This window comes from Tympanuchus pallidicinctus, unplaced genomic scaffold, assembly GCF_026119805.1.
Source record: "Tympanuchus pallidicinctus isolate F22 unplaced genomic scaffold, pur_lepc_1.0 scaffold24, whole genome shotgun sequence".
NCBI lineage: Eukaryota > Metazoa > Chordata > Aves > Galliformes > Phasianidae > Tympanuchus > Tympanuchus pallidicinctus.
The window spans coordinates 733560-750669 of record NW_026294741.1 but is presented as its reverse complement, the minus strand read 5'-3'; the positions used below and the strand labels follow the sequence as shown (position 1 = coordinate 750669).

The 17110-nt window shown below is 44.8% G+C and overlaps 2 protein-coding genes across 7 annotated transcripts in view; one reads left to right on the top strand and one right to left on the bottom strand.

The window, feature by feature from the left end:
- LYRM9 (LYR motif containing 9) overlaps positions 1–15756 on the bottom strand; it is a 30470-nt gene extending 14714 nt beyond the window's left edge. The window contains exons 1-4 of one of the 5 annotated variants that reach the window (XM_052689092.1): positions 13104–13153; positions 10617–10847; positions 10220–10357; positions 3668–3738 (exon numbers count right to left, since the gene is read on the bottom strand). In XM_052689092.1, coding sequence (XP_052545052.1) covers positions 3668–3738; positions 10220–10268 — 120 coding nt within the window. In that variant the 5' untranslated portion in view covers positions 10269–10357; positions 10617–10847; positions 13104–13153. Of the gene's footprint in view, positions 1–3667; positions 3739–10219; positions 10358–10616; positions 14329–14620; positions 14813–15732 lie in introns of those variants that run through there. The other 4 variants (XM_052689091.1, XM_052689093.1, XM_052689095.1 and 1 more) reach the window with 4 other exon arrangements.
- The window catches only part of NLK (nemo like kinase), a 39366-nt gene continuing 37542 nt past the window's right edge, over positions 15287–17110 (top strand). The window contains exons 1-2 of one of the 2 annotated variants that reach the window (XM_052689083.1): positions 15287–15352; positions 15760–16697. In XM_052689083.1, coding sequence (XP_052545043.1) covers positions 16240–16697 — 458 coding nt within the window. In that variant the 5' untranslated portion in view covers positions 15287–15352; positions 15760–16239. Of the gene's footprint in view, positions 15353–15759; positions 16698–17110 lie in introns of those variants that run through there. The other variant, XM_052689084.1, reaches the window with a different exon arrangement.

Here is a 17110-nt window from a genome sequence, read left to right as displayed (position 1 = left end):
TTTACATCTGTCAATGTTCTCAATAAACAAGCTTCTACACTTCTAATGCATTTTTATTATCCTTGGTGACAAGAATAAAAATATCTCTAGAAGTCACCAATTGTTTTCAAAAAGAAAATCAAAGCACTTAGCTGTAAGAAATGCACTTATTTTTTCTAATTTGGGAAATAAGTGCCACCACTACGCCTCCAGCCCACATCCACACCCAGAGATCTGATGCTTCTCAAACAGACAATTTTTCAGAATTTAATTGCCAGCTTCCAATCAGCCTCATCATTTCAAAGCATGCTGTATCACACGTATAACTTATGTATTTGATTGCAATAGGTCATTTTATGCCTAGATCTGAGAGGAGAAAAGAAATTTCCCATGGGGAATACATTACTGTATTTTTCGAAGAACCAGAACTACTTGCTTCAAGAATATAAATAATATTTGGGAAAAAAGCACTACATTCACTTGAATAATTACTGTAAATTTTTCTCTATTTATCATAATTTAGTTTTAATTTGGCGTTTTTGTTAATGGCTTGCACAGCTGACCCTGGTGTGATACCCATCATACAGTGACCAAATAAACCTTTTCTACTTATTCTATCTGAAGAGGCTTGCTTTTATTTCGTGCTGTTGCTGGACTAGGACTGAAAAATTCCATGCCCAGTTTTCTCATCTATCAGCAGAGCTTCAGAAGTACAGTAGAGGTCAGGCAAAGGTAGAATAATTACCAAGGATCTGATTCAAAGCTCCTTGGGAAGGGAAGACAATAAAAGAAATGTGAACTGAGAGCTATTAATGGAATTAGTTAACAGAAACAAACAAATACTACGTATTGCCATGAAAGAATTTCCACCCAGCGTAACTTGGAATATCAGTATTGTACCAGTATTAGAATTGTATTTGGAGGATTTCATTCTTCCACCAGAATTTCTGCAGGCAAACACTGGCTGTAGCACTAAAAGCTACATTAAAGTCACTAGCTAAAATTTTGGTTGGTGAAAATAAGCATTTATGAACATCTATCAAATTATCTCTGAAGGTGAAATAATTACAAAGGAAAGGGCAGGTGGCATGCCCAGCAACAAAGAAAAAAGAAACAGGGCTAGAACTTTTTAGCCTGCACAGAAGTAGAATAACTGTACGTGGTCTGACATTCTAAAGCTACTTCTCACCAAGCAGGCAGCGTAAGGGGTGTTAGCATAAACGAGCTCATCTGCTTGTCCATGACACCAGCCCACACCTCCATCTAGAACTCCTCCTTCTCACACCCTCAGCCTGCTTTTCACTTCTGCCGTCACAGATTTGATTTTCCCTTTCATGGATTTCTGCTTGAAAAAGCATCGCTGCCTCAATTGTCTATTTTCAGCCTGCATTGAAGAAAACCCTTTAGTTCAATTTGTAGCCACATCCTGTCTCTGCCTCCCCCTCTTTCTGTTCCTAAATATAAGGCTGATGCAATGTGATGTGACATGACAAAATAACACATTTGCATCGGCAGAAACTTTCTCTCCACAGCAGTAATTAAAGGGAGTAGATAAAATACCACTGAAATTGGTGCTTATTTAGCTTGGAAATAAAAGACTGAAAGAGCTCTGGAGGGATGTTCAAGCGTCAAGAACATGGCATCATTGATGAGTGGCTTCTTTTACATGCCTCCCTGCTGCAAAATGGTATGGTAGCTCAAACAATGTAATCTATTTAAGAAAGGATAAAAAAAAAAAAAAGGAGATTTCTGTGGACTGTATTTGTAATCAGTGAAAATCATTCCATGTATTTTTGTATTATAAACAGTACCAAGATACACTTGTGGTTTCATCAAAGGCAAGGTCGTTAAACTTCAAAGCTCAGGCTCTCAAACCGAGCAGAAGACAGACCTTGTAGATTACAGTGAGAACTGGGACCTTAACACCTTATGTTTTGAGTATAGATACTGCAGAAAGACAGGTACTCACCTTCAGCTGCAAGATAGAGCTTTGTTATTGACAAACAACTCAGAAATGCAGCCTAGCACACCAAATGCAATGACCTCAGCAGGATTCACACAACAAATTAAGAACACAAATCTTACAAAATAATATACTGTAACTGATTTTGTTGCATGGATACCCTGCATATACTTGACAGGGATAGAAGGTGACACTAGTGAAAGAGCAACATTTGGAAGCTAAGGGTTCATATTTTATTTTAGAAAGACACTTGAGGTTACTTTGTCCCTATGAAGAACTCACAGAAAAGTCTGATAGATGTTCCATAGGCCACAGGATTTAACAGACACAATATGCTTTAAGGTGACACTTCCTGCTTTCAGGAGCATCTTCCTTCTTTCCTTGTTTACATGAGGCTATTCTTTTAATCCCATCTGTGACTGGCACTACCACTCTGCTTAAAACTGGCAAGCCGCATTTTGAGCAGGCTCATCTCCATCCCAACACAGATGGCATCAAGAATAAGGCAGGCCAGAAAAATCAGCTTGCATATTATGCTTCAGTTTTTATGGGTCAGATTATCATTCAAAGCCATCAAAATGGCAATCCATGTGATGTGCCTCCATTGGAACTGAAGTGATACACTATCACAACCTCCGATGCAGCTGGTTACAAATAGCCTGATGAGCCACATCTTGATATTTAAAAAGCAAAATTATTTTCCTGTCCAACAAGACTCTAACTGATCAAGGAAATGTCTTTAATGAACCAAAAACGAAGAAACTACCCTCATCCCTGAAGAAGCGTATAGGCAAGGCTCTCTTGTCAGAAAATAGTTTAGCATCTATGTTAAATATTCTCTTAATAACCAAGCCCAGTGCAGATGTTGGCTATGTAATTAGTTCCAACCTCTTTGTTCAGCAAGTCAGGAAATTCTTACAGATTCAGGGAGGAAAAAATGGGGGTAAGAAGAGAATTTTGTATGTTTTCTTTGGTACCAGAATAGCAACTGTGTTAAAGAATACAAAAGCAATGCTGAAACAAGGTCAAAAACATAACATTGTTTCCAGTCTCCCTGCAGTAACGCACCAGACAACTGCTGGATTCCCTCTACTACAGGGGCCGTTTCCCAGATGCTACAGAAGACATTCTTCCACATGTGCAGGATTTAAAGCAAGCAACTCTGCTACTGCAAGAAGCTCAGAACAAAAACATTTTAAATGCCTCCTATTCTATTATCACATCACCCAAAACTCAAACAACTTATGCTAAATAACAGCTAGGATCATCACCCACATCACAGTTTTTCCATTCAAGTTTTATCACTCCTCTGACTTCCCAGCAAGAATTTCCTGGCTAAGACACTGTACCAGTTCTTCAGGTGTTCACTCTCAGTCAAACACAACATACACAGACACAGCACATTCCCTGCACCATACTCAAATTGCTCATCCATCTGTAATCCCGATGAACCTATCAAAACATTGTTTACTTTGGTATCTGCAGTGGCAATTTGAAATTAGGATTCTGCTACTGCCTTTGTCAGCACAGCTGGAGGGAAAGAGGAGTGTTCCTAACCATAAAATATTTGCAGGAACGATTTCCAGACCACACGTAAGTCATAACTAATCTGCATCGACTTCATTTTCACCATTTATTTGTGCTTTGGCATTTTCACCTTTTTCTCTACATGGGACAAATGGGCTCCTAGTGATTGCCATGAAACCAAAGAAAATAATCACTTACAGCATTCAGAGCAGAAGAGCCTCGATTATCCTCACAGATCAGCTCTGCCGAAGTCCAGCAGAAAGTGAGACCTGCAGAGAAGAATCAATTTCCATTATCTGGTTTTCCCCAACTCACTACTTAAAGTACCATCAATAAGAAGAGCAGAAGTCCATCTACAGCACAAATTTCATATTTATCAGCATGCAAGATTTCACTCTCATCCAACTGGTTACATTGCAAGTGAATTCACAGCCTTGAGATGCATAGGTTATTCTTTCAGTGATCTATTAAAGCATTTTTAGTAAGCATATGCTGCCAAAGGTACTGAGCAATTCCAAAGCACTCAGTGGAACCAAACCTTTGCTATTTCCTGTTTCTGCACATAAGAAAGAATTTAAAATAAGAACTATAATCTCCAATACTCAGAACTCTGAAAAAAAGACAATTTCATAGAGAATTACATGTTTGTAACAGCACAGCTCTGCTTTGGAAAAGTGCACCTATCAACACTACGACACCCTAGCATCCTCTGAAGATTACTGGGTTATTTGGCTTTCCACTCCCATCACCACAGTGCCACAGTCCCCTCCCAAAATGTTCAAGCGCCCTTCTGAAGGAAGGGGCACAAGGTATCAAATACCCTGCTGCATGACCAACTTCTGCTGTTAGGAATTAGCTTCCAGAAGGCTGTAAAGAACTAGAATTATCTCCCCTGACAGTTACTATTTTAACTTAAAATGTGATTCACAACAAAGATAACGTAGAACATTCAAACAGCATCTGAGAATTTTCCTTTTTACACTATTTTTAAACATTCTAACAGCACACCATATTGCTTTAGAGTTGCACCTCACTGTAGGTTCGATGACTCACATTTAGCCCTAACAGGAGAATTCAGGACTCCTTCCCACCTCCTCCCCCCATGAAACTTCATAAATTCTGGTTATCTGCATCACTTACTCCTCCTTCCATCGTGGATGGACATTCTACTCTGTATGAGAAAATCCTGCTTAATCAAATACTTGACTGCACAGTGAGCAAGGTGAATCAGGCAGACTGGTTCTCTAAACTCAACACTGATTCCTTTCTTTAGGAGTTGATGCAAGTTTGTTGAAGAGAAGGGATTCTAACATGCATCTAAAGACAAATGGCTCAGATCATCTGCTACTTCAACATGCAAAAAGCAACTTGAAAGCAAAGTCCTGGAAGGTACCAGCAGCAGCAGAACCTGAATTGATCTACATGACTTCATTGGAAGGGCAGGTTTTGAAGAATCTAAATCAAAATTCTCAACTGTGTTTATAGAATTACAATCCAAGGGACTTTTGGCATTGGGGAAAAAAAATCTAGAATTGTTTCAATTAAAATCATAACTTGGCCACATAATGGCTGACAACAGCTTGGGATACTGAATTTATGCACAAATTGGAAATGCTGGTTCCAAGAACAAAAGCATTAAAACTCACATTCGAGTTATGACTATAGGAGACGCTCTGTTTGCAGCCAAGGCCTATAATACACATCTTTATGCTCAGACCTCATCTCATCAGCAGCAACAAACTCCATTCTTTGCAAGGATGTTAGTAGGTCTCAAAGAACTGGGGGTGGGGGAAAAGTAACCACTCGTACCAGCTCACACAGCCTTCAGTCTGTTGGGTTTTTTTGTTCGGTTGGTGTTTTTTTGTTGTTGTTGTTGTTGTTGTTATTTTTTAAACCTATTGCCTCCCTGTAGTCTGGGGCAACTTATAAAGAAAGACTAAATTTATTTTGTGCAGGAATAATCATCTGAAACACTAATTATACTAAAATAAAAGCACCTGGAAAGGTCACATGAAGCCAAGTCTCGCCCTATCAAGATTCATATATTCCTTATAGGAAATGCTGGAGAGCAGATTCAAATTCAGTTAAAAAACAATCATGAGACAACTGAAGCTTTCTGGTTTTGGTGGAAGAGCTGAACACTGGCAAGTATTTCATAGTATGGCTTTCACCCATTAGAATTTTGTTTTCTAAAGAGCAGATAGGAGCTCTGATATGACCGATCAGTCCTGAAGAAAACACCTATTATTTAGCAGCATTAATTAACAGTCCATAGACATATCTGCAGTTAGTTACCCAGTAGGACATTTATGATGCCCTTTCAGAAGTATATTGTCCTTTGCTGTTAACACGCAGCTAACATAACAGCCAAAGAGCAACCCAATTAACTTCTCCATGGGCTGAAATTTAAACCAGCAATTAATTCTATAATTCACTTAGCAGAACATCAGACACTTCCACCAGGAAAGCTGAGCAAATCTACTCAAAACACACAAAATTTAGTTTTGAGAACACAGGAACTGCTGTCAGTTTACATGTCATTATTTAGTGATAAATATTACTCAGAGTTCAACTTGAATTTCTGCCTCGGAATTATAGGAGCCTTTAAAAGAATTCAGCCCATGTCAGATAACTCCCCTTCACACTGTGAGAAGCACATAAAGGAGCACTGATGTGTGAATTACATTCCTAACATGTTTACTAGCTAGTGTAAGTTGGCTAAAGCCAATAATCCCCAACTTGCTGTGCTATTTATACCAGCTACAGAGCCAGTAGGCTTCAGAGATCCAGAGAAGCCAAGTCAAACTGCACTCATTTTTATGCATGATACTGGTAATATTCCTGGATATTCAAACATTGATGTGAAGAGCTGCAGCCTGGAACAATGTTTGCACGGTACTGTTAACATTAGAATGTAACCAAGGCTAGAGCTTAATTTTAAAAGTAAATAAAGTGCCCTGCTAAAGCAATGTCAGAGAACACACGGCCTTGTTTGCCATTTGTAAGCATACATACTTCAAGCAAAACTCACAGCCCACGTTCACTGGTATTTAGGACTGAATAAGACATTCTTGCATAGCTGTTCGATTTCTTATTTACCATAAGGTCAAACACAAACCAGAATGTCGTATTGCAATTTCATAAGATCATAACATAATAAGCATAAACTTGTTGCATGGAAACTGGTACTTTTTAACACGCCAGAAGCAACACACCAGAAAGTTTTGAAGAAAAGTGACAGGTAGGAGAAAGGAAGAGGATTATCCACACGTCTGAGGCATAAAAAAAATGCAGAATTCTGATCTAAAGACCAATAAAATCAGTGCGAGTTGGCAGTGGCAGGAACAGAGCTCAGAAACGTGAAGCAAAGTAGCATTTGGTACCTTAAACTTTATACCTCAGGTGTCCTTGAAAATTCCAACTACTCAACAACAAAAATACCACTCATGAGCATTTTATTCTGCAACATTTGACTCCGTTTAAATCCGTGAGGGTGGGTAGCCAAACACTGAAGCAGCCACGAAATACATTGTTTCCAGGTTACCAACGAGGTTACCAGTGATCCTCAGCCGAACCCTGACACCAGCTAATGGCAGCAGCCCTTGTCTCTGCACACCGCAGCTCCACCTCCTGCAGCAGCCAGAACAGCAGGACTACGACCAGAATCACCATCCCTGTTTCTTCCTTTGGCGCTGCATGTTGGTCAGCTCTGCTTGAGAGAAACATCCCCACAACAGCCCTACACGACTCCTCTCTCATTTGTTTGTGATGAAGGAGTTAATATCTGTGACCCAAATATGGAGACCCACTTTAAACTTGCTGAAAATTGCTTTTTAATCCCAGCTCTCGAGGATTTCCTTTGAAACCATCTGCCATGCATGCTCAGTGCTCCTCTCCCATATACATGCAGGATTACTATAATATGGATTCTTTTGTGTAACTTAATACATTTCAGTATATTATAAAATTAGTTGAATGTTTCCCTTTAGAAATAAATAAATTACATTTTCATACCAGAAAGTCAAAATCAGTGATAAATTCACAGAAAACCAGACCCATATTTATCTTATTTACTGTAGCATTTACATTGCAACTCTTGTTTATGCAGTCAGTCTGACGGTGCATGAGATTCAAGCAGTTCTGAGTCACTGAACCAATGTAACCTACGTACTTGCTTAAAAGTGAGCTTAAGCATTCTCCAGGACATGATTTAAACACGTGCCTCCCCAGCTACAAGTTAGTTTCTAGACTGGAAGAAAGAATTAACTGTGTGATAATTAAGGATCAAAGAAGATTTCTAAGTATCCTTAAATCTGCAGTATTTTCTATTTGCTTATGATGAACCTTCGTGCTGTTGTAATTTTCTAGCACGAATACTGACGAAGTGATACTTCAGGTCACATTCATACACTCATATTTTAACAAACAGTTACTGCAACTACAAGCACTTGGGCAGCCATCTAAAACAAAACAAAGAAATACCAGCTTAGCAGAATAACCACAGCTCGAGTGATTGAAAAAGCAGGCAGTCAGCAAGATACACCTACAACTCATTTCTTGGATCAGTCTACAAAGTCAAAATTCAAAGCCCCAACAAAAGCAGAGCATTTTTCATATGGAATACTTTTAAATAAAGTGATTATTTGCTAGCAAACACCCCAGGAGAGGGAAATTAGGCAAGTTATTTGCATAGTTTTAGTGGTGTAAACAACATCAACATTTCAGAAGACAGGCCCATAAACTTCAAGAGTATTCCTTTTCATGTTGAACAGTCACTTAATATCTAAGTTTCACTAGATATTTCATTAATATCTATTTTTTTCCTGCACATGAGCAATTGATAGAAGTTGTTAACATACAGGAGATCTGCACATGCAGAGGTTGGAAGAATGCAGAAAAGCAAACAAGCAATTCATTTTGTTTCAGATGTTGGAGCACCGTCCTGCAGATGTGTTACTTTTAATACAAAGCAGCTCCTAAGATGAGTGAGGAGGAGAGGAGAGAACCAAAGCCCAATCACTGGGTGTTCACATTTAATGGGCTTCCTGCTGTCCTTATAATTCTGTCCTTATAATTTTCCTTCACTAAAAATTATATTAAATTCATTTTGTCTTAAGCAACAGTGGGGAGAAACTCAAGATATCTAAGATGGCTGCTTGCAGATTCTTCTAGATGATGTGTTAGACTGTCATTTAGTCTGCAAGCGGGTATAAAGCCAGAGCAATTCACAAGATCCTATGGCCCAGCCTGGAATGAAACTATGAAAAGCTTTACGTCCTGCTGTAACAGCTTAATGGCAAACGGCTGGCAGAAGGCAGTGCTGCAAAGATTGGTGCTAATAAAAACAAACAACAACAAAAATAAATGCACACTAACTCTAAATCACTGTCCTCTGTGTAAGGGAGAGACTGATTGAAGCCCACCCACAGGCCATTGGGCCTTACTGCATTCAGCTTCTTTCCAGTTTCTTAAACCTAGTCAGTGATGCTGAGGAGTTGGAAAGGCATCAGGATGTGTGTGATGCCAGTGCTGTAGAACATAAAATGCAACCAACTGATGCATACATAGCTCTTGCCCTCTTCACACACAGAAAACCCAGAAATGTGTCTGCACAAATGTACATAGTGAAACCCTCTGCCAAGGCTTCCAGGCAAGGGCAGAAGTTCAGTGTGTGAAGGCTCAGCAGTCATTTAGTGAGCAGAGCTGTCACTGATAGCATCCAAGTGCTCTGGCACCATAGCACAGGAACCTAATGACCAACTTACTTAACAAAAGTGATTCAGAAAAGCTTGCATGAGGGAGATGTGAAGATTTTGATGCTGTGTAAATCTTTTGATTTTTATCAATGGAGGATTTGGCTTCATGCAGTCCATTTTAAATTACCATCATGGGCCAAAGTCTACTGACATATATGTAGGCAAGTTTGGAGTCAACCTGAAATTTGTTTTTCCATACCTGTGATGACCAAATAAAAGCACAGGCTTCAAGTTACACCAATTACAGCATCTCCTATGCAAACAAGTCCAATTAGCATTGCATTATCTCAGTTTACAGGAGTCAAACTCTGAAGACAATGCTAAAGTGAGATGCTGTCATGAACAAGACTGCAAGTTTATTTCCTATTAGTTCCCAGACATTTTGGCTTTTTATGTATTACTATCTTGACTGCATACAACAAAGAAATACAGTAAAACTGGCAAGACCACAGGGAACAATCACTTCTCTGTGAAAGAGAAGTGTTTAAGATGCATTCTCAAAGCTGCCCTGCTGTAATGGATAGGTGTGCCTGCTGCAAAGACCTGAATTTAAAAATTACTGTTTATGAGTGTTTCCATAAAGCGTTGTTCTTTTCTGATACTGAATGAACGTGGTCTATTACAACACTCAAGGCACTCTGACATGGTGAAGGATTGATTTACGAGCTATTGTGCTAGAAAAGATTAGTCATTATATGAACAAGCTGTAAGAAGCTATCCAGACTTGAAATGAGGAAAAAAAAAATAAAAAACAAAGAAAGAACAGGCTGGACTTTGTGTTATCATTACAAAGCTAAAGCAAATAAAACTAACTGGTATTTACTGATGTATCAACCGCAAGAACTTAACAGCCTCAAGGTTTTATCTCCTACCCACAACTTCACTGAATCTGATCTGCAGAGTATTGGGTCAAAACACAGTAATTCTGACAAAGCAAGTTTTAGCACATGCTTTGCTTCAGCGTAATTGAATGAAGGATGAGAAACTGTCATACCTGTTAGCCATGACGCCGTGAGCAAAATGCTTAGCAAGAGGCATGTCATCAATTTGGATCAATTCAACTGGGTCATTCTATTCGTTGTCACTGGAATCAGTGACTGAGCAGAAGCCAGGCCTCTGAAGGACAGTATTCCTAAAAACATCACCACAGCAGTGTTAATCTCTTCACTGATCAAACCTACAACCTCAATAATTAAATTTATTTTAATTACTGGAGTCTTAGCCTCTTCCTCCTCTACTCCCCCTCAGAAAGAGATATTGCAGAAACAAAGAGCTCAGATACTACACTCAATTTGGAGAAGGAAGAAACCTGCTTCTCTCCTCACTCCACTACTTAGAGATCCTGCTCACACAAATACAAGTGGTATGTCACGATGTTTTAACTTCTTCACCTTCTGGGGATAACATGCTGCAGAGTTATTTTAAGAACACAGCTCATTCACAAAGGTCTCCAATTCTGTCTTCAGAGACAAAAATGATTTTCTTGCTGCTTCAAAATCTGCTGGCATGACATTAGCTTCAGAGGGAGTTCATTTGTTGTTCCGACATCAAAATGGAGCAAAAGCAGCTGCCAGGAGAGTGATAAAAGGAAACACTGGTGACAAAGAGCAGCAGGGTCATTTCTGGTGCAAAGAAATAGAGAACAGAGAACTGTAGAGCTGTCAATTTCTCCAAAACTCTATTGAGGATTAAAGATCTCCCCTCTTCCATCAACAACTGGTATTCAGCAGCAAGAGGGAAATGAGACAGAAAGAACAATAAACAATCAGACCTATATCCTTAAATAGCAAATTAGTATATACTGACTTTAAGCACCTGAGCACTTCCAGTTAAAGACAAGATCACGTTTAAGCTCTGTAGCTGAGCAAAGGATTCAGTTACTCCTCCAGAAAAGTGAAACAAAAATAGTTCTGGCTAGAAAACACTGGATGGTATGGAGTTCAGTGCTTTGGAGCTAACAGTCTTTGGGAGGAATTCAAGCCCCAGCACCAAATGGTGACTACCATACTTGCATAGACTGCATACTGCACAAACCTGGAACAAAGCTGTCACTGCAATATGACCACTGCCAGAACTAAGCTGCAAGAGCCATGATCGGGGGTGAGGGGCCATGGCTGCTTTCAAGATGAAGGCGATGCTCATTTTGATGGACGTGCCTTTCTGACTGACTAAGCTATGCTAGGGCATCCACTTCTTTTGATTGATTTTTTTTCCCCAGCCTCTTCACTATTACGTGGTACCTAGAACAGACCAAAAATTCGTTCCCCATTTGACAACAAGCAGAACTTTGTTACCTTCTAGACAAAGGTACTGACTTCATAAAGTAAGGCAAACCTAACCAAAGTCACAACAAAATATTCTTTTCCCCATTTTGCCTTATTAATAGATAAATTTGCTTTCTGTTTTATGAAGAGATAAAAGGTTTTAAAGATGAACATTTTGGAAAATTATTTTTCAAAGAGAAATAGCAATAGACAACAGATTTTAAAGCTATGGATGCCTCGCATGTATTAATTATCCCTTTGTGTGTTAGAACCATGATTAGTTTACAGCAAAATATGACTAGCCAAAAGCCATCAAATTCCCAAGCACTAACACTGCTTACGACACTTTACGGTTTCAATAGTAGGATTTATGAATAAAATATTAACAGTGCTGCAGAATGCTGAGGAATGCATCTGCAGGGCTGTACACTGAGGTACGTGTGGGCTTGTCAAACACCCACACAATAAATTATCAATAATGCAGCTCAGAGCCCTCCTTTTGTGCATCACAGAAATCTATGCAAGCATTTAATTATGCTTTCTCTCTTTAATATTACTTTTCCTGCATTAAATTGTCACAAAAAGACCTGCACACACATGCTGAAGGACATTTATGTACAATACTGAGCCACGAAATCATTTAAAGGCCTATTTTCATAGCCAGTTTCCATAACACACACAAAAAAAAAGAACACCAAAGCCTACATCTGAAGCTGGATTATAGCATTTTATACTGAGCAATACCATCTTTCATGGAGAATTTTAAGGTTAACACACTGTTGAGGAAGATCAAAGAAATAGAACAGGGATGATTACACATTGTCTTCCACCACTTAGCCTTATGCAGAGTGCTGTCAAAAAGATTATACCTCTGCAAGGCAAGTGGCAAATTCAAGGGGAGAGTAAATCTCCCAAGAGTCAGAAGGAAATACTGAACTTGATACAATAGGTTTTCAGAAAGAGAAAAAACTGTCCTCTGTGCTTCTAGACTACAGCATTTACTTTTACATGCTGTTTAAACAGGCTTATCGAGATGTCTGACAAATTCAGATACACTACCATTTGGTGTTTGATACTCAAAAAGCAGACTTGTATCTGCTTTAGAGTCCTCTTACTGTGAGCAAAATAGCAAGAGACAGATGCATGTCCCCATGAATAACTGTCTTCACCAGTAAAAAATTAGAACTGATCTGTCGTGCTTCATCAGCAGCAGTATCACATATCTCCATGCATCACTGGGGATGACAAATCAGGTGCCATCAAACTGGGTTCTGGCAGGATCAAGAGCAGTGTTTCTACCTGCCCAGTTCAAGTACCTGCTATTAGATTCACTGGCTCACACTCACTGGACTACTTGCAAAGCACTCTTGCTCAAAGCTGTGTTCCAGCTCTAGCAAGCTCCTCTCGGAAGGCTTCACACTTCTTGTCCATAGACATGCAGGAACAAGGAAGCACCAACTCATTGCAGAGCACCACATGTTCCTTCCACAGCTGTGTTCAAATGAGGTGCGATTTATACAGCTAACATGCAACACTATTGCAGGCAACAGGCTTCTATCTCAGGACTGCACTGAGAAAACAAGAGGTCTATTAGAAATTGAGCACTTGGTATACCTGCAATTCCAGGTTTCCTTAAATTTATTTCAGCCTAAGCAAGCTTCAATCTTGTTTGCCCTTGCCTTCTACAGTAAGGCAGAGGCCAAGAATAGCCATGAAAGGCTTTACAAGCTCAGCACGGAAGGATGATATACCATTAGGGCGGGTCCTTCAATACTGCCATCTGACTTGACTCCATATGGACATGCAAGATAAGTGCATCCCTTCAGCTGCTACCTCACCAGTCTTCTACCTCATTGAGAAGAGCTGGTTCAATTTCAAAGGGCAAATAAAAAGAACAATGTAGTTGTGGCAAAAAACGAAGGGACATCCCACATTCTAGTTACATTTCATTAGGCGCATGGAAAATGGAAAAGATGGCTTGTAATAACCCAGCAAAAAGCTGCCAGAAGAACCACTAGCAATGCCAGACTGCAATCCAGCTCACTTCTACACTGAAAAAAATTTGTCTACAAAACAGTGCCCAACACTAGCTTTTCAGTATTTCACAGGCAAAACATCCATTTGCCGACATCCACCTGAAAACTCAGTACAGCTTGGACTTGCCAACCAAGAGGAAGCCAGGAGCTCGAGGCGCAGAGGAAGGTCTCGATGCAGGATAGCGCGTTCTGCTCCACCTGCACGCCCCGCCCGTTGGCACTGCAGGCTGCCCGCTGGCACAGCTGGGTGCCGCTCCTCCATTTGAGAGCCACCATCCCTGCAAACACCGCAGTCTGTCGAACGAGCAGTAGATGAACCATACGAACCACTCTCAAGAGTTTTCCTGCGGCATTACTTTTTAATATCCCGCGTGTCGCTCTTTAAAAGAGCCTTTCAAAGCAACCTGAACAAAGATACAGCACGAGAGCACGAGCTTCACCGGCACTTCCTCCGCCCGCGCCCTGCGGTCATAAACCAGTTGTAAACGAGCCCTTCCGTGTTTTTTTTCCCAAGTAAACTGGTAACTGAAGTGTTTTAAAAACAAACGTGACAGCAAAGCTACGCGGAAATTCCGGAGTAGAACACCCAGTAACACCTGAGAAACGCAGCAGAGAGTTAACAAGGCACCTAAATGTTGGCAGAGCGCTTGAGGGCAGGAGGCTGTGAGGAACGGCAGGCGGTGCGTCCCAAGCGGCGCCCATAGCAGCGCCCACAGCGCCGCGCGCACCTCAGCTGCACAACGGGAGCAAAACTCAGCGGGCGGAGCGGAACGGGGCAGCTCAGCTCTGCACGAGCCCGCCGCACCTGAAGCAACGCCGCCCCGCACGCCTCGGGGCCGGCTCTCGTTCCGCCGCGTTTCCGGCGGCCGAAACGGCCGCGTTTCCGCTGAATTCAGCGAGTTCCTTTGGCGGCAGGGCGAGGCGGGAATCACCTCAGAGCAGCGGTGTTCCCACGCCCCGCGCAGCTCAAAGGCCGCCGCCGCCTCACAGCGCCCCGCCAACATCGCGCGCGCGCAGCTCCCCCCCCCCCCCCTCAGCCAGCCGCGCACCGACCGACCAGCCAGCCGCCCGCCTCGGCGACCTCCGCGTCCTCACCTCACCCCGCCCCGGCAGCGCCATTGGCACCTCCCGCCGCTCGTCACCCGCTTCCCGCCTCCCATTGGCCGGCTGCCCACCCGCGGACGGGCGCACCAGAGACTTCCTCGGCTGTCACGCGGAGCCTCGCGCAGCGATTCGAAGAAAAACGGCCGCCGCCACCACTCACTCGCGAGGAGAGCTGCCAATCAGGCCGCCGCCCGGGCTCCGAGCTCCATTGGCCCAGTAACCCCTTTTCGGGCTTTCGTTTTCCCCCATTGGCTAATCGGATCGGATAGGGCGCCGCGATTGGGCAAAAAGCGGGTCTCGGGGGCGGGAATCGACCCGGGGGGAGACTCGATTGGCCGGAAGGCCGGAGCGGCACCGCGTGATTGGCAAAAAAGGTGAAGAAGGCGGGGCCGCCCGAGGTGAGGGTTGTGTGAGGTGAGGGAATCTCGCGGGGTCTCGCTAGCTCTGGGCGCGGAGGCGCGCGGTGATTGGGTGGCTGGGGTCAAGGGGGCGGGACTGAGTCAGGGAGTCTCTGCGGCGGCCGAGTCCTATGGGCCGGCCGAGCTGGGTCCCGCTCGGTGATTGGGTGGGGGCGGCTCTCGCGGAGCCTGGTGGGCCGGGTCCGATTGGCTGCGGGCGGGTGTCGGGCGCGCGCCCCGCATGGGGGCGGGGGGGGCCGGCGGGGGGAGGGCAGGCCGGGTGCGCGTGCCCGCTGAGCGCTCCGCGCTGGGGCTCCGCGAGGAGGTGAGTGGCGGCGGCGGCGGAGGGTCGGGCGGCCGAGGCGGCGGCCGGGGGGCGGAGCGGCGCCGCGCGGCGGGGCCCTGAGAGCCCGCCGCCCCCACCCCTGCCCGTCGCACGCACGCAGCGGAGACCCCCTCCCCCCACCCGGCCCCGCTCCTTCCCCGCCCCGCCGCGCCCCTCCGGCGCCGCCGCCGCCGCCCCGCTGTCAGCGCGCCGCCCCCCGCCCCACGGCCCCGCTCCCGCCCCTGTCATCCATTTGTCACCCGCCCCCGCTCCCGCCGTGCCCGCGCACCCCCCCTTCACCCTCCCCGGCCCTCTCTCTCCCTCGGCCGGTCCCGTCGGCTCCCCCCGCCCCCCCGCCCCGCCGCCCGCGCCCCCCTCACTCTCTTCGGGTGCTCTGTATGTTTCAGGGCCTGCGAGGAAAAGTTGCGAACTCCCCGAGTTGTTGGCTGTGGCGGAGGGAGCAGGTGTGCGAGCGGAGGGAGCGATGTAGGAGGCGCGGGGCGCTCCGCGGGGATGTGGGCATGGCAGGGGTAGGCTCGGCCCGCGCAGGGCGTCCCCGGGCGGCGGCCCCTCATCCTCCGGGCGCGGGGCACTGAGCGCCCCTTCCTCGGAAACGAAGTGCGGAGAGCCCGGAGCGCCGCGGCCCTGCCCGGGATGGAGCCCCAGTGAGCGCCGCGGGCGGTGGGTCGGCGCTCGGGCTCGTGCACATGAAGAGTCTCCGCGCCGTGTGGCTTCGCCAAGAGATCAGGCCCGCTGAGCTCGATGTTCTCGCAGGTGGGCCGTGTATGATGGAACCCGACTTCCTTTAAAGTGTAGCAAATCTCATTTTTTGATGGCCAAATGACAGCTTGACCTGGTCGTTTGCCGGTCAAGGGGCATTTTTTTGAATGTCTCTTTGTGGCGCGACGGCCAACGCAAAAATGATGGCGGCTTACAATGGCGGTACGTCTGCGGCAGCGGCAGGTCACCACCACCACCATCACCACCACCTCCCTCACCTCCCTCCTCCTCACCTCCATCACCACCACCACCCTCAGCACCACCTGCACCCCAGCTCCGCGCCCGCGGTCCATCCCGTGCAGCAGCACGCTTCCTCGGCAGCTGCGGCCGCGGCGGCGGCGGCGGCGGCGGCGGCGATGTTGAACCCCGGGCAGCAGCAGCCATATTTCCCATCGCCGGCACCGGGCCAGGCCCCTGGACCAGCGGCGGCCGCCCCAGCTCAGGTACAAGCTGCAGCTGCGGCTGCGGTCAAAGCGCACCATCATCAGCACTCACAACATCCACAGCAGCAGCTGGATATTGAGCCGGACAGACCTATTGGATACGGAGCCTTTGGTGTCGTCTGGTGAGTAGAGAAAAAACCGAACTGAGTTTACATTCTTTTCTACCAAATCATAATTCATTCTTGGTTTTTCTCATTTGATCCAGAATAGAAGAAAGCTGCCCAGTTCTTTGCTGGCTCTTCTCCTTTCTTAGAAAGTTGGGTTCTCTTGTTTCTCTTGGCAGGGCGAGGTGAAGAACAACCCCTTGTTATCAGGCCACACCATCAGTCTTGATTAGGACAAAAGCAGCACGTTTGTGCACCTGCACGTTTTCTTAGAATGTACGTGCTGCGTGGCTGAGCCGCACCTGCTAAGATTTCAGGTTTACAAACATTAGAAGATGTATTCTGACCTAGCTTAAGAGCTAGAATTCAAAGCGTCTGAAAATGTCTTCCTGCCCCCGTCACCTGCCGGGAGCCGTGCCGGGGAGGCTGCC